Here is a 25,260-nt window from a genome sequence, read left to right as displayed (position 1 = left end):
GTTGTAGAGTTGTGCAAGTTCGTGGTTCATTCTCCGCCGCCATCCGTCGTTCTCATATACGCCACCAAAGATGGTCCTTAGCACTCGACGTTCGAAGACGCTTAGCGCTCGTATGTCCTCTTCGAGCATTGTCCACGTCTCGTGCCCGTAGAGGACGACCGGTCTTATCAGCGACTTGTAGATGGAACACTTCGTATGTAGGAGAATTTCCGGGACCTTAGGCTCTTGTGGAGACCGAAATAAGCACGACTTCCAGCGATGATGCGTCTCCGAATTTCCCTGCTGCAGCTGTTGTCCGACGTCACCAACGATCCGAGGTATACAAACTCCTCCACCACCTCGAATTCGTCCCCGTCGATTGTAACGCTTGGTCCAATGCGAGCCCTAAGGGACTCGGTTCCTCCTGCCAGCAGGTACTTTGTCTTCGCCACATTCACCCTTAGCCCAACCTTCTCTGCTTCCCGCTTCAAGCCGGTGTACGCATCCGCAACCGCCTTGAACGTTCTGCCAACAATGTCCATGTCGTCAGCGAAGCAGATGAATTGGTTGGACTTGCTGAAGATCGTGCCCCGCAAATTGAAGCCCGCTCGTCTCATAACACCTTCTAGCACGACATTGATACAGAGGCAAGAGATCCCATCGCCTTGCCGAAGCCCCCCAAGTGAAGGAAACGAGTCCGATTCCGCACCCGATATCTTCACACAGCACCGAGCCCCATCCATCGTCATCTTGATCAGTCTGATCAACTTCCCGGGAAAGCCGTTCTCGTCCATGATTTTCCATAGCTCTTCGCGATCGACTGAGTCGTACGCGGCTTTGAAGTCGATGAATAGGTGGTGCGTGGGAACTTGGTACTCGCGACACTTTTGGAGGATTTGTCGCACAGTGAAGATTTGGTCGGTTGTTGATCTCCCCATGACGAATCCGGCTTGATAACTTCCAACAAAACCTTCCGCTATTGGCGATAGGCGGCTGAAGAGGATCTGGGAGAACACTTTGTAGGCCGCGTTGAGGACTGTGATGGCACGGTAGTTCTCACAATCTAACTTGTCCCCCTTCTTGTAGATCGGGCATATTACTCCCACTTTCCACTCCTCCGGTAGCTGTTCTGACTCCCAGATCCTGACTATCAGCCGGTGCAAACAGGACGCCAGCTTCTCCGGGCCCATCTTGATGAGTTCAGCACCGATACCATCCTTACCCGCTGCTTTGTTGTTCTTCAGCTTCTTGATGGCATCCTTAACTTCCCTCATCGTGGGAACTGGCTCTTCTCCTTCTCCTGCTGTACCGATGAAGTCCTCTCTCCCGCCGCCTTGAGCCCCTGCCTCTGCTTCTGCGCCATTCAGGTGTTCATCGAAGTGCTGCTTCCACCTGTCGATCACCTCACGCTCGTTCGTCAAGATAGCTCCATTTTTATCCCGTCACATTTCGACTCGCGGCGTGAAGCCGTTGCGGGATCCGTTGAGCTTCTTGTAGAACTTGCGCGTTTCGTTCGAGCGATGCAGCTGCTCCATTAGGGTGTAATATCAAAATCGATTTTCCAGCACAGCACTTTTCCAGTTCCTTTTGGGGTCCTAAACAACTCCCCAAAGTTTGGGCATGATTGGTTTAGTCCTCACTTTGCGCAAAGCGATTCAATTTTCCATATAAATTTGTATGGGAAAAACCATTTTTTTGAATTTTGATATTTATAAAATCCACGTTTCAAGCTGTACTAAATCCGGATTCATATTCGGATGCTTTGAAAGGTGCTCTACAACTTTCGAAAAGTATGGTGCTAGCATGTCCCTGAAAGAAGATACAGCGTCCTCAAAACTCGTCTAAAACGTGATTTTCGAGCAAAAACACGTTTTAGACGAGTTTTGAACACGCTGTATCTTTTAGGAGCAAGTTAGCACCATACTCTCTTCGGAAAGTTGTAGAGCACCTTCAGAGCATCCGAATATGAATCGGTTTTAGTACAGCGTGAAACGAGGATTTTATAAATATCGAAATCAAAAAATGGTTTTTCCCATACAAATTTATATGGAAAATTGAATCGCTTTGCGCAAAGTGAGGACTAAACCAATCGTTCCCAAACTTTGGGGAGTTGTTTAGGACCCCAAAAGGAACTGAAAAATTGCTGTGCTCGCTAAATTTGGACAACTTTATTTTTTTCCATACAACCATATTACACCCTACTGCTCCATGTCCTCAAACTCCAACTCTTCCTGGTGGCGCACTTTTGCCCGGAAGAGCTGGTGCTGCTGCCTTCGCTTCTGTCCATACGCCTCTTCGTAATCACGGAGATTGTACTGCAGCATTGCCCTCCGTGCTGCATTCTTCTCCTCCAAAATCGCTCGACACTCCTCGTCGAACCAATCGTTCCGTCGTCCTCGTTCCACAAATCCGATGGTGCTTTCTGCTGCGTTGGTGATGGCTGCTTTGACGCTCCTCCAGCAGTCCTCGAGGGGAGCTTCCAACAGCTCACCCTCCCCTGGCAACGCAGCCTCCAGCGAATGCGCGTACCGGGAGGCGACTTCCGGTAACTTGCCGCTCCAGATCCAACCGCGGAGGGCGGCGGTACCGAACGCTTTTCGCCAGGGAAAGTCGTTGGCGCATTTTCACCATCACCAGATAGTGGTCCGAGTCGACGTTGGCGCCGCGATAGGTCCTGACGTCGATGATGTCGGAAAAGTGTCTACCGTCGATTACAACGTGGTCGATTTGTGATTCCGTTCCTTGCGGTGATCTCCAGGTGTACTTGTCTCGGAGGTTGTGCTGAAAGCAGGTGCTTCGTACGGCCATGTTTTTGGAGGTGGCGAAGTCGATCAGTCGCAGGCCGTTTTCGTTCGTGCGTACGTGGGCGCTGAACTTTCCTATCACCGGTCTGAATTCCTCCTCCTGGCCAACCTGAGCGTTAAAATCTCCAATAACGATTTTGACGTCATGTTTTGGGCAGCTGTTGTACGTCCAGTTCAGCTGCTCGTAAAATGCGTCCTTGTCGTCATCTTCGCTTCCTGAGTGCGGGCTGTGCACGTTTATGATGCTGATGTTGAAGAAACGGCCCTTAACCCTCAACACGCACATTCGGTCGGTGAGCGGGGTCCACCCAATCACACGATCGTGCATTTCTCCCAGCACTATAAAGGCTGTCCCCAGCCTCTTTTTCTCGCCGCGGCTCTGGTAGATTGTACAGCCAATCCTTCTGTACTCTTGCACCTCCTCCGCGCCTATCCAGCCAACCTCCTGCAGCGCTACGATGCTGAACTTGCGGACCCTCAATATGTCGGAAAGTATGCGGATACTCCCGTCAAATTTGAGAGACCTGCAATTCCACGTTCCGAGCTTCCAATCGTGGGACCTCGTAAGAAGTCCAGTTCCGTGCCGATTGGTCCGGCTCGCATCGTGTGCTTCCTGCACTGGTGTTTTACGGCGGGTTCGTGTGGCCTGCACCAACCCCCTGTCTCGCCGGAGGACCATCGTGCCGGTACTGTTTAAAGTCCCACGCCGACACAAGGACTTTTACTCAGCCGCCCCTAACCTGGGGTACAGACGCTGTTTCGAGCCGCCCCTAACCTGGGGAACAGACGCTCGGATGAGGGGGAGGTGTCAACCACCTACTACCTGCAATGAGCCGCCCCTAACATGGGGAACAGACGCTCACTGCGGCGGAAGGGTCGAACGCCGGGGTTTTGAGCCGCCCTTAACCTAGGGAACAGACGCTCAGCGGGGGAAAGGGGGCGGGGTGTGGTTCCCAATAGCCACTGTAAAGCCGCCCCTCACCTGGGATACAGACGCTTTCAAGATTGAGAAACAGGCACCTTTTTTTGAGCCGCCCCTCACCTGGGGTTCAGACGCTCAACGGGGGAAGGGGGGGGGGGGGTACTTGCTTGTGCGCGGTGGACCTCTCGTACTGTTTATTTATTTATTTTTTTTCCAAAATAAAAAACTTTCACAACTTTTTTTTTCTCGCACTCAGGATACAACCCTGTTCTGGGTGTCTTCTGCGTATTCCCTTCCTTGTACTTTTCGCTGCTATACTATCTGCCTCGGCTTGTCCAGCAAAGGCGACGACACACAACACAAAAGTACTTCACTCGGCTTCTTTTTCACAACACACAAAGCACAGTACACGACGACGACGATGACGATGACGATGACCGCGTCGCACTTGCACTGACTCTTCTGCGGCGATTTTTTTTTTTGTTTTGACCCGCGCGGATCGCCGATTAGGAGCCGGAATTCCTTAATTAATCGCGATCACCGGGCTCACTTTAAGGTGCAAACGGTTCACTATGCGTTCCGACGGCAGTTCACGGATACTCACGCCGGGTTGGAACCGGATTACCGCGGGTTTTCGAGAAAAATCGACGGACCGGTCAGAAAAACGCACCCGTGCTTCAACTCACGCACACACATCACCAATGTATGGTCCCAAAATTCATGAAGTTCTAAATGTTCGTTCATTTTACCATAATTTTTGCACTTTGTGATATCTTAAACATTTTTCAAGACGTACTTTACATTATGTAGGAAAATTGATTTGAAAATTTTAGTTACTATTTTTCAAGAAAAAAACCAAAATTATTACGAAAATAAATTTCCTAGAGCTTAGAATGAAAGTAATATCTTAAACTACTGCTGTTTCAGTATCTGCTTGAAACATTTTTTGTCATAAATCTTTTTAATTATAGAATAAAACAAAAGATGTGATCTTTCGCTTCCAGACACGTCATATTTTATTGGCATTAGTCAGAAGAAACATTTTTCCTTGCTGCAGGGTCTAGTTCAGTGGAGCGATGTTAAAAACGGTTGTTCTAAACAAAAAACGCAATAAAAAATCCCATATCAGTAAGCTGAACTAACAAAGGAGAAACCCCGCAAACGGTAGAGAGGGAAACGCCTCCAACTTCAAATCTTCCAAGAACATGGAATGCCCCGAAGGAAAACGGAATATTTCAAGATTTGCCATCCAGAAATCACATTCAAAATCTCAGAAAAAATATCACGCAGTGGCACCAGAAGCGGCCTGCTACCAGCTTCATTTTTGAGACTTTTCTTTTTCATTTCTTGGGATCTTGGCGTTTTGGCGTCATTTTGGCAGCTTTTGGGCAGCGGTACCGCCCGCTTCTGGAAAAAAAACCGAGTCCGCACACAGAAAAGAAGAAAATCAGAGGCAAAACTTTCGACCCCAAATTCGGCGAACAGAATTGCCCCCGAGTGGCATCAGCAATGATTTAAATCTGATTGTTCCACCGACAGCTTTTGCTTCTGTGAGAAAACTGCATCCTGGCCGGCGTGGAATAACCTTGGACTGTGATGGTGGATGTCCTTTATTGGACCTAATGGTTTGCAGAGATGGCATCAAGTATTTTGTTTTTTTTTTTCTCTATATGGGAACATAAAAATGAATTGAAAACTGAATTATGTGAATCTTACACAGTTAATACTTTCAACATTGTTTGTTTGTTTATTTATTAGTAGCGTAAGGGAAACCCTTTTTGATTGCTACTTTCGTATTTGTCGCAGTAATACAACTTTACTTAAAAACTATTCCAAAACGCGAGACAACTTTGTGTCCAGTTCCAAAAAATATCCATACAAATTCAGTAAATTTCCTGGGTTGACGGGTTTTTCAATCTTTTCGAAATCATCACTTTATCTTCTTTGGTGCTACACTTAACCATCATAAAATATTCAATTTTATTCGGAACAAAAGAAGCTTTTGTAATAGATTTATATTTTTTGTGGAATCTCAGAAAGATTGGTAAAACATATCGGAAGAGGTTGATGGTTCCATGTCTCCGAAGATTATCGGAGGAGTGTTGCTTACAAAGTTAAACGCGTTTTAATTGTTGTTTTTGATAAACTATTTTTTTTTAACTTTTTTAAAGACTGAAACGGAATAAGTTCACCCTCTACTGCCCAATTTTTTTTTCGAAAATGCTTATTTTTCCCGTATTCTTGAGGTCATTTTGAGCAACTTTTATTCTACAAAAAAAAAAAAACTTTACATCTCTTGTTTTATGTTTTTCTTGTTTGCATTTATCTTGTTTAGTTTATTTATGTTTTTGGAAATATTTGGCCTATTCTACTACCTCCAATCATTAAATTTTGCCTTTCTAATTTTTTTCATGATTTACATTCAGTTTTTTGATTATGTTTTACATTTCTGCTCTAGAATGGCACCATTATCTTTTAAATTGTAAAAAATGCGTAGATGCATAGTTTGGGACACTGAAAAAAAAATACTGCAAACTTCTTTTTACTTAAAATATAGGAAATGGAAAGGAAATGGTTAAACACAGCCAAACTTGACACCAAAAAAATGTAATTTTAAAATATTGGCAAAGTCACATTAAACAAGTCAAACTTCTAACCCTTAAATTTTATAATATTTTAAAGAGTTCTTCTTTTCAATGCTTTTTAAAGATCAAAAATTTGGTAAAAAATGGATTTTAAGCGATTGTTTAGATCGAAGCTCGTCTAGAGGCGGGGTTGGGCTGCAGAGGGTTAAAAGCTGCAGGTGCGCGAGATTTAGAAGAAAATATTGTTTTTCTGTTCGAAATCGTTGTTTGGTGATATTAGTGCAAATAAGAAAACCATCAAAACAGAGCGAACTCAGATAAGGAAAAACGATAGTAGAATACTAAACCTCCAGTTACGGTACTATAACTTCCCGTCCTAAATTTTGATATCATTTTTAATATATCAGCAAGGTATCATGGTAAATTATTATATGACAAATGATATTTTTTTAAAATATTGTAAACGACAAGACTACACAACACCAATGGAAACATAAATCGGAGCGTTTGGTACGATGTGTCCACGCATCCGTTCTCTGCGGTTTTTAAATCAAGACTAGCATTCTAAATGGGCGTAATATTCAATGTTTGGCCCTTTTAAAATGTTAAGCTTGATTAAAAAAATTCAAAATATTTTTTTCAAAAAGATCGAAAAATTTCACGGATGTTTCATGATTTTACACTGAAAATCGGACCATTAGTTGCTGCGATATCGACATTAGAAAATGGTGGGCTGTTTGGGTGAGACTTCCAAAACTTCAATTTGTTGTTTCTATTTGTTTAAGCTGCTATATCTCAGCAACCAGTCTGATATTCAATATCTCTTAGACAATTTTATAACAAATTTTCTGAACTTTAAAAAAAGGTAAGAAATGGTCACTTTAATTAAAAATAAAAAAATGCAAATATTAAACAGAGCCTTTTATCAAAAAATCTGTAAAGTACTTTTCGATTGGAATTTCAATTTTGCATTAATTTTTTTTCTTGCATGATTTCGTTTTTTTTTTACAAAAAATACTATTTTTTCAAAAGTTCATAACTCGGCAGCAGATTTTTTGACCATGTTTCTCTATGGCTCAAAAGTTGCGGATTTTTGTCTCCTAAAACATATCAAAAAATCTCGAAAATCAAAAAATACGTATTTTGGGAAATTGAGATTTAGTGAAAAAAAAGTTGATAAAAAATCTGCAAAAAAAAATTTCCGTGTACCTTTTTTTCTCAAAAGTCCTCAACAATACCTACAACTTTGCCGAAGACACCAAATTGATCAGAAAATTCTCTCAAAAGTTACAGCTGTTTGAATATTTACGTACCATTATTGTATGGACAGCAGCCAAAATTCTATGGAGACTTGCATGGGTGAATCAATGACACAAAAAAGCTTCTTTGGTCATAGGGAAGGTACCAACAAAGTTTGAGCCAAATAAAAAAAATCCATTTCCGGTTTTGGTAGAGAATTGCTCAGCTGTAAAAAAATTTAGAACATGTCATTTTAAGGGAAATTTAATGTACTTTTTGAATCTGCAATATTATATTTAAAATAAAATGTTTTATTTTAAAATTCCGTGTTTTTTCTAACTTTTCAGTGTTATTTTAGAGTGTAACAATGTTCTACAAAGTTGTAGAACAGACAATTACAAAAAATTGGATGTATTAACATAAGGGGTTTGCTTACAAACATCACAAGTTATCGTGATTATACAAAAACAAGTTTTGAAAAATTAACTTTTTGCGTTTTTTTTTTTGTTTTGTCGTCCGTGTCTGTCGCGGGTGACCATGAACGGCCACGATCAACGACGACCAACATTTTCAAAACTTTTTTTTCCGTAAAATGGCAATAACTCGTGATGGTTGCAAGCAAACCACTTATGATTATATATCAATATTTTGTATATTTTGCAATTGTCTACTCTACAACTTTGTAGAATATAAGTAAGAAAAGTAAGAAAAAAAACGGAATTTTAAAACGAAAAATTTGCTTCTAAATGAAAAAATGACCAATGTAGATTCGAAAAGTACATAAAATTTCCCTTAAAATTATATGTTCGAAGTTACGAAAAATGGCAGAGTTTTTAAAACTTTTTAAATGGTTTTTTTTGATTAAAATAGTAGTTTATGCAACAAGTTGCAAAAAGATGATTTTTTTCAGCACGAGTTGTACATTTATCCAACGAGGTTTACCGAGTTGGATAAATACGACGAGTGCTAAAAAATCAAGTTTTGCAACGAATTGCTTACAATATTTTTTGCAATTCCGAAAAACGCTTATTTAATGGAATTTTATGTCAAACATTCATGTGTTTAGTAAATTCATGGTTCAAAACAAAACAATATTGAAAAATGTTACTTTTCAATACTACTGCTGAAAAGTTCAACTTTTCAGCAACCATTTCAGTGCTGAAAAGTAGAACTTTTCAGCACTGTTATTGAAAGGTATTAGTTTTCCATTTTGTTATTTTTGGTAGGGAAAAGTAGGCCGTTTCGTTTCTCCAGAAGGGCAGGAAAAGTTGACAGTTTCACGAGTCTGCGATCAGCAGAGAAGCGAGTCAGACGTGCGTCCCTCACAAACCAAGAAAGTGCTAAAAAGTGCAAAAAATGCCTCACGGCAAGAAAAAGAGGCGGTCCTCACCAGCAGGATCGGCAGATTTGAAGAAGCTAAAGAATGCCGAAGCGCTACCTGCAAAGCCAGGCAGTTTGAGCAAGGACGCTCAAAAGTTGTCTGAAACCAGTTCGCTACCCTCCCTGTGGACGTGAGTGAGAAGGAAGAATTTGAACGACGGGAAAAGTTGCCACCCATTTTGTGAAAACATCGTCATCGGATTCGGTGCGAAAGTGGCTGACCGGATTTATCAAATCTGGTGCTTTACGAGCTTCCATTCGCTTGTGTGCTGATGGACTCAAAATTCTGCTACCTACCAGAAAGGATTACAACTACGTTCGGGATTTCCTGAACAACACAAAGATTGAATACTACAGCCATGACGATCCAGGTAAACGCCCCATGAAACAGGTCCTCCGTGGCCTGTACGACATGGATGTGAGTGTGCTAAAGAAGAGCTCAAAACTCTTAAGTTGAACGTGATCGAAGTCTTCAAGATGACGAGACACAACAAGGACATCAAGTATCGTGATCAACTGTACCTGGTTCATCTCGAGAAAGGATCGACAACGCCGTCTGAGCTGAAGGCAGTTCGGGCAATTTTCAACATCATCGTGACTTGGGAACGTTATCGTCCAGTGCACCGTGACGTGACACAGTGTTCGAACTGTTTGCAGTTTGGGCATGGTGGAAGGAACTGTTTCATCAAGAGTCGTTGTGCAACCTGCGGAGGTGAGCACAAAACTCAAGCATGCGAAACAATCAACGAGAACATTGAAGCCAAATGCTTCAATTGCGGCGGCGACCATTCGACCAAGAATCGAAGCTGCCCAAAACGTGCTGAGTTTGTGAAAATTCGGCATCAAGCGACGACGAGGCACCAACCAAATCGTCGCAAAACACCACCCGCATACACGGACGTGGATTTTCCTGCTTTAGCGTCACCTGGAGCGGGATCTGTTCGAGTGGTTCCAAATCTGCAGCCATTGCCGTTGAATCAGCGGCAAAAAGTTGCAGAGAATACAACACCTCCTGGCTTCAGTCAGCAACCGAGGGAAAACCAACCAGCATCAACGGATGAAGGCAGTAGTGACCTGTTTTCACCACAAGAACTTCTGAACATTTTTATCGAGATGACAACAACACTGCGTGGTTGCAAAACTCGCCAGGAACAAGTAAGAACGCTTGGAGCATTCATCTTAAAATACAGTTCGTAGTTTACTCGTTCTAATGATTTTGAATAATTCAATGAATTTGCTTTTTTAGTTTTAAGTTAGGATTAGTTGTTAAAGTGATTTTTTTTTCTTTTTTACCCAAATGTATTCGATTCAATGCAAAAATGTAAAACAATTTGAAGTAAATAAATGAATGTGAACAGTTAATAAGAAAACGAAAAATATAACAAAGATGAAGAGCATGTAGCCATACCACTTAGAATGTAAATTAAATGTAATTATTATAAGGAAGTTCAATAAAGACATATTTAATTTCAAAAAAAAAAAAAAAAAGTTGACAGTTTCACAGTGGAATTGCAAAAATATGTTTTTTTTGAATTCTGAGTACGCCATCATATCGGGCGTCTTATTTTACATAAAAGTCCCTTTGACAAGAAATCACTATCTCATCACCGTCCATCACGAGATATTGAAAAACGGACCTCGGATTCGTGATCAGGGACAAAAGTTACCCCTAAGGACAAAGTTTCACGCAAACCAAAGAGGGGTCAGCTCAACTGCTGTGTGAGTTGGCGGAGAATTACCCTAATTTAAAACATTGTATTCAATGTATTTTAGCGTTAACAAATTTGCCACTTTCACACTTTTTTTTTCCAGTTTTAGTTATGGAAGCACAGATTCAAGTTGAAAATCACTAAACCTACCAATGATGTCCAGTACCAACAAAGGCCACCCTACCTTCTGCCATGCTTTGCCCACATACGCAAATCAGAGTCCTGCCACTAACAACACTCGTCCAAAAAAAAGTTGCGCGCAAACAGTAGCGTCGTTTATAATGGCGAGACTAATTGCATCTTTTCATTGCAACGATTGCATCTTGTCTGCATGCTGCCGTGGCACACAGGGACTACACATTTCCTAAGGCCTGACAACTGCCTGGCCAGCAGCAGGGCAAGCAACAAGTGGTCAGCAAGCATACAACAAAAAAATATAACAACAGCAGCTACCAAATTTGAATTTTTTCGAAAGGATGCTCCCCGGTCCTCGGGTGGGAAGGTCGTCGTCGTCGTACCTGAATTTACAAACCACGCACCTTCCTCGAGGGGAAATGTTTGAACGGGGCGTGTAGACATTGCTGCCTGCTGCTGCTGACTTCTAAGTTTCAGTTCTGTTGTCGTTGTCGGTAGAGATCAGGTGAGAGCCCAGAAGACAGGTTGCGTTTCTTAGATCGCGAAGTTTGGCCAACTGATAATTATAAATTTGAAATTATAATCATTTTCGAATCAGGTACGGCCTTCGATGTGCAAACTGAAAAGACCACATAAAGTTTGTTTGCTGATACGCGCGCATTGATAGTTTGTTGAACTTGATGCTTTTGCAAGGAATCTTTTTTTATTGGGAGTTCCAGTATGTAGAATTAACTATTCGAAATCTTTTAACTTAAAAGAATAATCTTATAATATTTAAAATTTTCCATATTTTTTATAGGTAACATGATTTTAAGATTGCATAAGAGCTATTCTCTGAGACTTATTTTATTTGGTCGAAATTTTGTGCGTATTTTTCTTATGACCAAAGAGTCATCCAATTTTACTTTTACTAACGTTATTTTGATGAACTAAAATTTTTTTTGTGTGATTTTTCATTCGGAAGCTGTATCTCAGCAAACCAGTCCAATCTTTAGTATCTTTGATATTTTTTTTATTAATCTTCTTGAAAAAAAAGATAAAAATTTTCTTATCAACAAAATATCGATTTTTAAGAAGATTATGCTTGAATACGACAAATAAAATAAAATTATTTACTGTTTTTTTCTATGCGTGAATAACTCGATCCAGCTATCATGCTCAAATTTCATAAATTTTATGGCAAACCAGTCAATAAGCATGCTATAATTTTATTGCGTGTGCTACATGTCAGTTTTCGCAACGAACGTTTTAACTTAGCATGCTATAATACTACTACCAAAGCAGCAAACGCATGGCGAGTGGTCAAACCATAAAATAAGGAATCGTTCACATATTACGTTGCTCACTCGGAGAACTTGACAAAATATAATACAAATTGTGGTTTTCTTGACTTAAATTTCAAGAGAAGCAGGAGTTTGAATATGGCAAGGGTTACATTACGTAATTTTTGAATGGTCCTTCCATTATTTTTTCTCCATCTCACCACAAACAGTGATGCTAGTTTGATCAATTTTATTCTTTGCAACATAAAATGATAAAGTTTTTTTTGTATTCACAAACAGAGTGTGATTAAAACAATTTAATTTAAATGTATTTCGGCAATTTCAAAAGGGAAATCCGTAAATTTTTCAAAATATGATCCCTCATTAACTTTAATTTTCTACACGTTTGCTTGAAATTTAAAGTTTTGCAAATGTTATTGAAATTAACATGTATTTTAAATCGTAGACCAAAGATTTACTGAAATCAAACTGTATAGTTATCAAATCATAAGTTTTGTTCGAAATTCACACAGCCTTAAATACAAAAAAATTTCACAATTTCAATGAAAAAAAAAACCATTGGAAAATACTTTGCACACCCGAACAGTTGAGATGCAATCATTAGATTTAAAAAAATTGAAAATCTGATGAAAAAAAATGTTTTGCGAAAAAAAACTAAAGTGAAAATTGAACAAAATTCAAAAGATTTTTGAAATAATCCTAACATGCTAAGAATGATTCCAAACGCAGGGAATGCATTTTCAATTGATATCAGTTGATTGCACTTAAATTTCCATTTAAAATTTGAACTTTTTGAAAACGTATTTTTTTGGGACAGTTAATTTATTCTTTTTTTATATTTATCTGTTTCATACCATTTAAAAAGAATAAAAATTATAAATTAAATGATTTGTTTGAACCACAGAGCAACTCTGTGAACCGTGTTGCCAGAATATTACATATTTCCATTACCTTCTGTTATAATCACCACAGCCGTTTCTGTTTTCGCTTCAAACTAAAACATTCTCGTGCTTCTGTCAGCTTGAGCCAACTGTCAAAGTCTGGCAAAATAAAGAAAATTGTTTTGGCGTATCACTGAACGTTGTTAGCAAATAACTTGCCCAAAGCCGTGCGAAACAATCGAGTGAAAGAGAAAAATTCGATTCATGCCTTGCGGGAACCATTGGTCGCTACTTGAAGATGCTCTGAGTGTTGACAAATCCGGTTAGTTTCAAAATATTGTCGATTGAATGTGTAACTTTTGCCACAGACGGATAGTGTAATTACTGGTGACACATTGCAACAACAACAGCAACTACAATCAGGGTGCGGAACGAAAACTCAAAAGCCAAGCCTTGGAAGGTCCCTCCTTATCCGTAACATAACAAAGACGAAGAAAGGAAGCAAGTTGAAGTAAAAAAAAGTCAAGTTATCAATCGTTAGAGGAAGATCAAAATGAAAACAGTCTGCCTGCAGGTCGTGAAGTGTTGCTTTTACTTGATTTTGCTGTTGATTTTTATACTGTTTAGTTTTGCATCGCGCGTTCTGTTCGTATGAAGTGTGGCGTCCCGGTGATCCAAGGGGAAGGACACTTCGGCCACGCCGAGGTCCGCCACTGGAACGGAGCGGAACCTTTCGAAATTACTAACCTAGTTCAATTTCCGACGTCATCAGTTTCATTTCTGCCATAAGTCACCATCAAGCAATTAGAAAGGTTTTGCGACCTCGGAAATGAATCCTCTGCTCTAAGTTGTATCGAAATATGCACCGGGGAACAATCCATAGGACGATTCTGGTAATATTTGACCCGATTACGTTCACCCGCACAATTTTCGTCTGTTCTAGTCTGCTATGTTCGATGTATTTTGCGTAGCTTATCCTATTAGTTATTCGTGTTTTTGTTTAGAAAACGGAAATAAGGGCACATTCAGCTTGCGTATAACGAGTGTAAATAGATTGTTTTAAGTGCTTAACATAACGTTTAGAAACCTTGTTATTCACGTTTATTTAAAAGTCAGCTTAGGTCAATACAAGCATTATTCTAAGTTATATAATTTTGTTCAAGTTCGAAAAAGTTATTTTATTGAAATTTTTGTGCATTTTGTGCAATTGAAAACATTATAACACTCAAACGAGAGCTGAAAATTTCAGCTTTTCAGCAGCTGTTTCGAAAAGCAATATTTTTTGACACTCATTGGCAGCTAAATGATCGTCACCACAATTCAATGTTTTGAAAAGTTCATTAATACACCCATTTGAACTCTGAAAAGTTTAACATACAGATTCAAAGCACACCAATTTTATCCCGAAGAGACGGAAATAACCTGGGAATAACATTTTTTGATATTTGAAAATACTAGGCCAATAACATTTTATATTATTTTTAACAGGATTTGTTATTCGTCGTAATTTTTTTTTTGTTATTAGGTTGTCACATTTTTAATTATTTTTCGAACATATTTTTGTAATTATTTTTTGTTATTTTAACATCTAATCCGATCATCCTAATAACAATTGAAGTTATTCTTCCATAACAAAAAATGTTATTCCCAAGTTGTTTTGGCTTTCAACCAGTATCAGACCAATAACAAATTTTGTTATGATTACATAAACTGTTATTGTACTCTTATTCAAAAATGGACTTTTTAAGAAGATTTCATAAAATTTTCTGTTATGTAAACAGTATTTCGTCAGCTGTGTGCTATCTTGTAACATAGACCATTTTGGTCGAACATGAGTTAATGATGACGTTTTGCTATACTTAACAAACACTACAAGATGATCTAACCCGATTTCGGAAACTCGTTTCCGTTTCCCGGATATCGCAATACACACTTGTGACATAGACCAATTTATCATCAAAATGATCGTGCACACTTGTGACACGTCATACATGTTGATGGAAAATGTGGAATTTTTTTCTTGTTTTCACTAATTTATGTACACACATACTTTCTAAAGGCAATGCAACCTTTTGTTTATGAAAATAAACTGATTAAGTCGATTAAACCATTGCACAGTGGGGCGAGGTGGCAATCTAGCGGGACAAAATTAATAGCGCTCTGGGGTTACGTCCTAGAGCTTCGGTGTCTTCAGCAAAGTTGCTCAGAAAAATCAGGGCTACATTTTGGTACTAAAATGTAGTTCCAATTTTGGCCGCATGGGTGGCGCTGAAATCTAACTTTTTCCAGTGACCTCTTAGCGAGTTGGTGTCTTCGACAAAGTTGTAGATCTTGCCAAATTACGTATAGTCACGGAACATGTCAAAATTCTCAAAAATAACTGTGCAACGTTACAGTTAGTTTAAAAAATAGTTATAATTAAGCTATGAATATTTAGTCAATCTAGCAGGACAAAATTAATAGCACTCTAGGGTTACGTCATAGAGATTCGGTGTCTTCAGCAAAGTTGCTCAGAAAAATCAGGGCTACATTTTGGTACTAAAATGTAGTTCCAATTTTGGCCGCATGGGTGGCGCTGAAATCTAACTTTTTCCATTGACCTCTTAGCGAGTTGGTGTCTTCGACAAAGTTGTAGATCTTGCCAAATTACGTATAGTCACGGAACATGTCAAAATTCTCAAAAATAACTGTGCAACGTTACAGTTAGTTTAAAAAATAGTTATAATTAAGCTATGAATATTTAGTCAATCTAGCAGGACAAAATTAATAGCACTCTAGGGTTACGTCCTAGAGCTTCGGTGTCTTCAGCAAAGTTGCTCAGAAAAATCAGGGCTACATTTTGGTACTAAAATGTAGTTCCAATTTTGGCCGCATGGGTGGCGCTGAAATCTAACTTTTTCCAGTGACCTCTTAGCGAGTTGGTGTCTTCGACAAAGTTGTAGATCTTGCCAAATTACGTATAAACACGGAACATGTCAAAATTCTCAAAAATAACTGTGCAACGTTACAGTTAGTTTAAAAAATAGTTATAATTAAGCAATGAATATTTAGTCAATCTAGCAGGACAAAATTAATAGCACTCTAGGGTTACGTCATAGAGATTCGGTGTCTTCAGCAAAGTTGCTCAGAAAAATCAGGGCTACATTTTGGTACTAAAATGTAGTTCCAATTTTGGCCGCATAGGTGGCGCTGAAATCTAACTTTTTCCAGTGACCTCCTAGCGAGCTGGTGTTTTCGACAAACTTGTAGATCTCGCCAAATTACGTAAAATTACCGAACATGTCAAAAATCTTAAAAATAGTTGTGCAAAGTAACAGTTGGTTTAAAAAATAAACAAATTAGCTTGCGGGCCAATTGTACAAAATTGGTTATTTGAAAAATGAAATTACTTTATTTTCATTTAAAAGACTAAAGAATTATCTATCACTTGAAGGTTTTTTAATTTGTGTTATTTTTTGGAAATTTTTGGTATTTAGAAATAATAGAAAACAGAAAATAACAGTTGCCTATCAGTTTTGTTGATTTTATTGTTTTAGGTGTTTGAAAAGGTATTTAGTTTAATGTTCTTGCGTTTTCATTGAAATTTGAGACCATTTTTAAGTGACATAAAATCTGATCAATTTATGTAGTGGCGTAATTTTATCATTCAATCAATTGTAACGTTTTGGACGTTATTTTGCAACAATTAGACTTTGGCCATGGTCGAGTGGAGGCAAACAAAAATTAAAAGAAATATAAAAAGTGAGATTACAAGCCAGAATTTAAACATTTCAATAAAAAAAATGGTTATAAAATGTATTATACAAAAGTACTCTTGATTTGCAATCATTATTTTCAAAAAATATAAGATTCGGCAATAAAAAACATTTTAGTGATACTGTTCATCTAAAATTTAATTAAATAAAAATTGTTTTTGAATAAACCCGAACAGTGATTGCTCGTTAAAAAAGAAAATGCATTTTTTCAATGCTTCGCTACCACCATATTGGCCGCCATCTTGGATTTAAAAATTTTAAATCAATTTAGCGTAGTTAGAGAGCCTATATGAAGAGGCGAAATGTCACTCTTAGTGTTCCAATCGAACTGTCAAATCGGGGTTCCAATCGAGCAACAAGATCATGCAAGAACAAGGTTGGAATTAATTTAAAATAGTTTTGGCAAAATAATGAGACTTATAACAATTACAAGTATTGTAAAACTGTTGTTGATAATAATCTGGTAGTTTTTGTTATGTTTGTGCTTGCTCGGTATAAGAAAAGTGCCAGCTCGAAAGAAAAACTACAAGTTTTTCAACCTTAAATTTGAATGACTTTGGGTGAATGACTTTGGAAGTTTGAAATACCCGTATATTGAATTTCAATTGGAATATTAGTGAACACTTATAATGCTTATCTTGAAAGAGCCTGAATATCCTGAGAAAATTCAAAAATATAGCTCAAATCAGTTTTTCAAATGAACCAATGTCTACTTTTTTTTATAACGGGTAACATCTTCAAGAGTTTGGAAGAGTACTTGAAGAGAGTTTTATCATACCACGGTCCAAACTTTTATGCTGTAGCTATCTTGAAGAGCTCTTGTAGAACTCCTGGAAAAAAATGTTACTTGGGTCGTTATTGTTGTGACAATAGATTTAAAGGAAATATTTTTAAATTAGAGCAAAATACATTCAATACTAACCACTATTACTAACTTTCTCTGCCTCAACCGTAAAAAGATAAAGTTTTAGAGTTGATTCATAAATGATGTAATTGTAATCCCAACACCTGGAGTGAATGGTTATTGTATTAAAAAAGGCAGTAGTTATCAGAGCACATATTGTATCCCAATTCACCCAGTTGATGTTTCCTCTATGTTCAGTATTTGTAAACCACACATCCTCAGCACATCAACCTTTTCATAATCTTCAAACTTTGCTCGTTAATCGTTTAGCCTAGAAATTCGCAATCACTGCCAGTCTCGGCGAACCCAACACTCATTATTTGCCGTTATCAATTTATTACTTTTACTTTTTTTCCCCACCGAAAACAAAACAGACTCCACATAATTCTGCGTTTGAGCGTTTCACCACCAGCAACTCCTTCCTCCCCGGAGGAAGAAGTGACCCCGCTTCTTCACCACAATGATGACCGATGACGATGACATCAGGTCAGCCGTACACTCGATGTACGCCCAAGCCCAGCATCAGCAGCACCAGCAGCAACAGCAGTATCAACAGTTCCAGTCGCAGCAGTTTGCCGGCTTTCCGGGCATTTCGGCTCCATCGTCGCTGCACAGCTTCGGCCCTGGACCGTCTGGATGTAAGTTTGTTGAGAGGTGTGACTTGATGAAGATTTAACGGTTACATTCGGTTTTGATTTGTTTTCAGTGCCCCGTTCGCAGTCCCACATGGTGAACCTGCTGAGCGAGGACTTCATTGCCGGATACATGGACGAGGGTCGCATGTCGGTGGTTCGACGGTTCTTCTGCCTGTTCGTGACCTTCGATGTGGTGTTTATCTCGCTGCTGTGGATCATCTGCGTGATGATCACCGGTGACAACATCCGGCACGCCCTCGAGACGCAGGTGCTGCACTACACGATCGAAAAGTCGCTGTTTGATGTGGTCGTCATTGCGTTGATGCGGTTTATATTTTTAATCTTGTTCTACGGGCTGTGCCACCTGAATCACTGGATCGTTATCGCTGTGAGTAGAATATCTGCTACTGTTTCTAATATGTTTTTTGTTAGGATTGTCTATAATACATCACATCAACTATATTCTCTTTTTGGCAGCTTTCAACCACCGGGTCGTGCGCTTTTCTAATCTACAAAGTTTTTGCATACAGTGTAAGCATTTTTTTGACTTGATAAGCCACAATCCAGAAGTTGACTAATTGAAATCCGATTCTTCTTTCACAGTGGACAGAAACGCCCCAACCTGTTTTCGAAGTGCTGCTAGTCGTAGTCTCGTTCGTCCTAGCCTGGGGCGAAGCTTGGTTCTTGGACTGCCGGGTGATCCCTCAGGAACGGTACGCCCGGAACTATTACGTTGGTAAGAGCATTTGATACACATTTGGTTCAATTATTTAAATCTAAAAACTGCTCATTTTAGCCCTCACAAACCCAGCAGCTGAAGTTCGAAGCCCCTTGCTGGCACCCTTCCTGAATTCAGCCCTATCAACCGGTCGAACGGAAAGCGTTGGCAACTTCTACTCACCGTACGACTCGATCCACAACAGCGAAGACGAGGAGGACGAACAGGTGAATATGTTGCGGGTCAAGTTGTGGAACCACCGTAGAAAGAACTACGCCACCTTCACCAAACCGGTGACCGTTGGTTGGTTGAATGTCTTCCGGAGAGGACCAGATCCGGAGGGAACATGAACAGAGTTATTATGTGGTCTTCTAAAAAAGTTGCGCCCGGCAGCAAACTGAACCGATGCTGATGATGTTTGGCTTTCTGCACGCACAACCGCACGGCAATCATTCATTGGTGGCTAATTAGCTTCATCATGCACGCTGGGCTTCCACTAATTGATTGCTCATCAATAGTCATGTGGTTTATTCAATCAAAAGCAGTCGATCTTTGATCTGCTGTGCTAAGATGTCAGATTAGAAGAGCGATCTAGCGATCGCTCTGTCAGTAGTCAAAGTGAGTTCAGTTGAAATAGGCTTAAGTTGCAGCAAAACTTGAATTAAAAATGAGGGATTTGATACTGAAACTGTTGTTCAGAAGTGCCAAGAAGGAACCCGATACAATCAAGGAGCCACCTTATTGCAGTTTTCTTGGAAACATCGTTTTTCTTTCAACGGTGATTTTGCATTTTTTTCCCCTTTTCTAAAAACGCATGCAGAATTTCCTTCACAGTTTTCTCCAGGATATTTTAAAAATATTGAATGAATCTTGAAAATGTTTTAAAGGGATGCATGAGCCATTAGGGTGAAAATTGAAGTTTGTATGGGTAAAACCGCAAAAAAGTATGGTGAAAAGCCAAAATTTCAATATTGAAGCCAAAGGTGGCGTTAAATATGTCGAATCCATGTCAAGTAATTAAAAATCTATGACAAAATACTTTGTCAAAGACGGCAAAATAATCCGAGTTAACCCTGACGGGTTAATACCGATTTAAAGAAGACGTTTTTGTATGAATAAATTTTTTTCACCAACTTTAACGATAAAAAAACGACCTTAACCGATTTCACTCAAAATTTTCAAATTTTCCAAACTTTGGAGAGAAACCATTCGGCTTTGTCTAAATATTTTTGAAAAATTTAAAGTGCACGTGTTTCTGAGGACTCCAAACTTCATGCCTCCCCTCGAGTTGGTCCTGCGCAGTCAATTTGTTCAATTTTGGTTGTCAGTGTTATAAATGTGTAAACTTAAACTTTTATTAGGAGTTATTTCACTGTTATTAATTACTTCTCGGTTTAGTTATCAAAAAGCCGTAAGAGCCACCGTGACCTCTGAAACTAGTTTTCGTTTTTCTCCAAATTGAAACAAAATTTCATTTATTTTTAGTTTGGGTCACTTATTAATTATTAAATACACCAATTCGATAAAGTTTTATTTGAATATAAAGACTCTGCTGATTTTGTTTGTAAAATTGAATTTGCGATCAAAAACACTTGAATAAACTTTTCGATCTCTAACAATTTTAAGGCAATTTTTGTAAAGTAGTTGTTTTTTCCGAATTGTTTAGGAAATCGTGACCATTCTAGTAAAAAAGAGTTTTTTTTTAAATACTGTCATCAGGAGTGACATTGGGTCTAGGGGGTGAAATTGGGTTATACAAATTTCAGCATTTTTGTATGACTCAATCTCACCCCCAGACCCAATGTTACCCCTGATGACTTTTTTGAATGAGATGAGAAAATTTCACATAAATTTCATTCTACGTTCGACAGTGGACATTAGGGTGTAATATCAAAATCGATTTTCCAGCACAGCAATTTTTCAGTTCCTTTTGGGGTCCTGAGCAACTCCCCAAAGTTTGAGAAAGATTGGTTAAATCCTCACATTGCGCAAAGCGATTCAATTTTCCATATAAATTTGTATGGGAAAAACCATTTTTGGATTTTGATATTTATAAATCCACGTATCACGCTGTACTAAAACCGGATTCATATTCGTATGCTCTGGAAGGTGCTCTACAACTTTCCCGAAGAGAGTATGGTGCTAGCTTGTCCCTGAAAGAAGATACAGCGTCCTCAAAACTCGTCTAAAACGTGATTTTCGAGCAAAAAACACGTTTTAGACGAGTTTTGAACACGCTGTATCTTTTTATAGGAGCAAGTTAGCACCATACTCTCTTCGGGAAAGTTGTAGAGCATCTTTCAGAGTATTGGAATATGAATCCGGTTTAAGTACAGCGTGATGCGTGAAATTTATAAATATCAAAATCCAAAAAAATGGTTTTCCCATACAAATTCCAATAGAAAATTGAATCGCTTTGCGCAAAGTGAGGACTAAACCAATCATTCCCAAACTTTGGGGAGTTGTTTAGGACCCCAAAAGGAACTAAAAAGTTGCTGTGCTCATTAGATTTGGACAATTTTATTTTTTTCCATACAACCATATTACACCCTAGTGGACATACGTTATTTTTATTTATAGACTAGCAAATCCATCTATCAGTTGCTTTTCAATTTACTTTTGTTTTATAAACATTATCGTTAATTAAAAATGATAGAAAACACAAAAAGGCAGTTTTTATCGGGATGTTGATTTTATTGAATACTTATATTTTTGCAATTTAATATTACAGATTTAAAATTTGAAGTTTTATAAATATTTACAAAAATGTTTGATGAAAGTTTTGACGTTATTTACGTGTGAAGTTGTATTTAAAATTAAGATTTTTGAACAAAATACTTGTGTCCTAAAATGGGAATCAAAATAATAATAAATCATAAGATTTTTATTTAAAAAAAATAAAAAAAATCCAATGAAAAGTTTGAAATAAACCTTAATTTTGAAAATAATAAAATTACATTACACGCTGACTACTTGTACAAGATTATTCAAAATGGGTCCGCGGGCCACAAAAAATCATCTCGCGGGCCACGTTTGGCCCACGGGCCATACTTTGGTCACCTCTGCATTAAACCGTCAACAAGATTTTTTATTCATGTATTTTTTAAATTAAAAAAAAATACAATTATTGCAAAACAACATAACTTTACCGAAATAAAAACTTCTGCCATGCACAATTGCTACACAATGAGTAAAAATTGTAAAAGTATTGAACGAATTGAAGTAATTTTTCCTACAAATACCCATTTGAAATATTTTATGATAAAAGGGTAATTCTCCGCCAACTAACACAGCAGTTGCCCCAACCCCTCTTCGATTTGCGTGAAACTTTGTCCTAAGGGGTAACTTTTGTCCCTGATCACGAATCCGAGGTCCGTTTTTTGATATCTCGTGACGGAAAAATTGGTACCAAAAGTTAAAAAAAAAACAAATGTTTACTTACTCTTGAATTTCAGGAATTCCCGGGAAATTTCTAAATGAAATATTTTTAACAGGAAATCCCGAGATTTTTTTCCCGGGACGGGAAATTGGCTGCTATCTTTAGTTGAAAAGATCTAATCAATCTAAAACAATCCCTTCTACAGATACAGATTTTTTACTATTTCCATAGCACTTTTTACATTTGTATGGAGAAATGATCCAAATAAAAAAAATAGAAGAATCCGATACAAATATTTTTAGACAAGAAAAGGTCTTTGGTCCCGAGACCACTATTTTTCATTAAAACATATCTAATAACCATTCCAAGATAGCTGGTTCGGTTTAAATGGCGCGGAATTATGATTGAAAAAAAGTGTTTTTGGTGAAAACCAACGAAAATTACCATTTTTGGACCACCCTAACACGGCGTAGGGCCAAACAAAAAATATGAGCCCTATCGGACGCTTTGTTTTCGAATCAGTTTAGTAACCCGTTTGCATAATCGACATGTTTTTAATTTTTTGCAACCAATATTCGATATTTATTCACAATTCCACTACATTTCGGCGGATACTATTTCAAATTTAATTCAGAAAATCTAACTATTGAAAATAACAAATTTATCTGTATTTGGAAGTTTTGAATTATCTAAAAGAATGATGTTGACTCTAAAGATTTCTTCACCCTTTCTCGTCTTCCGGTATACATAAGCGATTTGATCGTAACCTTCAACGCTGCGTTCTTCCAGACATTAGTCCATTTGCCTTTCAAATATTTTGAATTCCAAATCCACATTGCCTGGATCTTTCAACGACCCCCACCGGTTGGGAGTTTCACTTTCGTTTCAGCTCTGGCATGTTGCACACCGTACCGGCTTACAGAATGGGAACAAAATCTCGAATTTGCTAAGTTTAATTTTTCATAAAACTTTTTCAATCTTGCTTGCAGGACGATGAATTCAAGCGGATGGGCATCGAGTGCGTTCGCAAGGCGTACGTTCTGCTGGAGTCCACGGACTGGAAGCTGGAGAAGGTCACATCCAAGGGCGATACGATCCAAAGCTGTACCAAGGATAAGGTTGGCAAGATCTACAAGCTGACGGTAGGGTTGAGTAATGGGAGAAATCGAAGTTAGATGAATAATTTGTTGATTTTTTTTAGGGAAAAATTCACTACCCAGCAAAGAAGCTTCTCCAGGAGTTGTACTACAAAATTGAAGAAGTTCCCAGGTGGAATCCCACCCTGCTGGAGTCGAAAATCATTCGAGTGAGTTTTCAAATCATTTTTTATATCTTCATCTTAAAACTGAAATTTTTTGCAGAAAATCGACAGCCACACGGACATTTCGTACCAGGCCACCATCGGCGGCGGTGGTGGCGTGGTCAAGTGTCGTGATTTCGTGAATCTTCGCTGCTGGCAGCTGTGCCGCGAGGGCCGCGTGATAGAAGGTGTCGATCTGCACCCGACGGATCTTCAGGCACCGGCGTTGACTCCGGTAACGGAGGAAGTGCCCGATGACGATGATGGGGACAGCGATGACGATGAGTGCATCTTGGCGGCCAAAGCTTCGCCTCAAATTACCAAATCGTTAAGTGAGTTTAAGCTAGGAGGTAGTAGCGTTAGTAGCAACGAGCAAAACACAAAGACGGCGTTTTCGACGCTGAGCAAAAGCCTTGGTGCGCAGGATTTTGGTGCTGCAGGAGCCAACTCCGACCCGGAGGATGTGTTCTCGGACGCACTGACGGAACATCAAGCTGGCGGCAAGCAGCCGGCTCAGGTAGAGCAGGAGAAGAAACAAAAGTCTGAAGCTAAAGTTAGAGTTCGCAAGCCAAGGGCTGAAGAGTGTGAGGTGCAAAAGGGTGGGAACGTATACGTTAGTGCCGCGATCAGTATCGAGTATCCCGGAGCGCCGGTGACGACGAAGTACATAAGGTCAGTTCGGGTTAAATCATTTTTTGTAGAATCTAATTATTGAAAATTGCTATAATTACAGAGGGGAGAACAAAGTTTCCTGCTGGGCCATGCGTGAGATAGAGAACCAAAAAGACTACTGCATCTTCGAGTGGCTGCTCTGTTTAGACCTGAAAGGTTATATTCCACGCTATGTGCTAGATACTGTGAGTAGAAATGTTCAGCACTTTAGCAAACCATTTTACTTACTATCCCGTCTCAACCCCACCAGGCCTACACAACCCTAATGCAAGAATACATGACCCATCTCCGCAACTACGTGGTGGAACTCCGCAAACAAGGAAAAGTGCCTGCAACCAACAAATCTTTACCGTCTACGTCTACGTCAGCTGCATCTGCATTGACTGCAGCCCAGTACTCCACCGATTCTGCCAGCGGATCAAAATTTTCCTAGTTTGTTTGTTTTCTAATTTTAACCTTAAGTTAGTCAATTGTTCATCACAAAGCGCAGTATATTTATTTTGATACGTTTCTTGTCGATCCTTCGTCTATTTTAAAATCCCAGCCCAATCAAAAATTCGATTTAATTCCGAATCGCATAGCTTCCAGAGATTCTGTATTATTTTCGTTGTGTTTTCTACATGGTAATGATTGTTGGAAAGGCTTACTAAAACTGAGGAAAGGATCCAGAATAGGGAGGAAAACAAACTGCACTGATTTGCCTTCGTAACCAATCACACGGTTCTAACTAGTGATAGAGAAAACTTTAGCGAAACTAAGCTGTTTTGTTACAAATACTTAGTCTGCAAAAATAGGTTGAACCTTGGATAAGTTAATCTTTGTATGAAAAAGAAAAAAAATCGCTCCGACCAGTGTGGAACCGTAGCTCGTGTATGACAACATTCGCAATCAAGTGTTTTTTTTTTACTCGTGTCGTATTTTGTATATTGTGATATAAATGAATTTAGTCTACTCTAAAAAAATGTGTTTCATTACTAAAT

The 25,260-nt window shown here is 38.9% G+C and overlaps 1 protein-coding gene across 1 annotated transcript; it reads left to right on the top strand.

The window, feature by feature from the left end:
- The first annotated feature begins 13,059 nt into the window (after window positions 1–13,059).
- On the top strand, window positions 13,060–25,234 carry LOC6036421 (steroidogenic acute regulatory protein-like). The gene is made up of 11 exons (XM_038263120.1): window positions 13,060–13,810; window positions 17,951–18,214; window positions 18,283–18,599; window positions 18,689–18,742; window positions 18,815–18,947; window positions 19,008–19,156; window positions 23,298–23,450; window positions 23,510–23,614; window positions 23,670–24,280; window positions 24,342–24,465; window positions 24,531–25,234. The coding sequence occupies exons 2-11, from the start codon at window positions 18,037–18,039 to the stop codon at window positions 24,711–24,713; spliced, it is 2,007 nt and encodes a 668-aa protein (XP_038119048.1). The 5' UTR covers window positions 13,060–13,810; window positions 17,951–18,036; the 3' UTR covers window positions 24,714–25,234.
- Window positions 25,235–25,260: the final 26 nt, after the last annotated feature.

The sequence above is a fragment of the Culex quinquefasciatus genome, chromosome 3 (genome assembly GCF_015732765.1).
Source record: "Culex quinquefasciatus strain JHB chromosome 3, VPISU_Cqui_1.0_pri_paternal, whole genome shotgun sequence".
NCBI classification, from domain to species: domain Eukaryota; kingdom Metazoa; phylum Arthropoda; class Insecta; order Diptera; family Culicidae; genus Culex; species Culex quinquefasciatus.
This window is presented reverse-complemented; position numbering and strand designations above follow the sequence as displayed.

Excerpts from the sequence above, each read along its gene's own strand:
- LOC6036421 (XM_038263120.1), top strand. The coding sequence starts at position 18,037 with ATGATGACCGATGACGATGACATCAGGTCAGCCGTACACTCGATGTAC. Across the intron at positions 18,600-18,688 it reads ATCACTGGATCGTTATCGCT|CTTTCAACCACCGGGTCGTG; the intron begins GTGAGTAGAATA and ends TCTTTTTGGCAG. Across the intron at positions 24,466-24,530 it reads CACGCTATGTGCTAGATACT|GCCTACACAACCCTAATGCA; the intron begins GTGAGTAGAAAT and ends CAACCCCACCAG.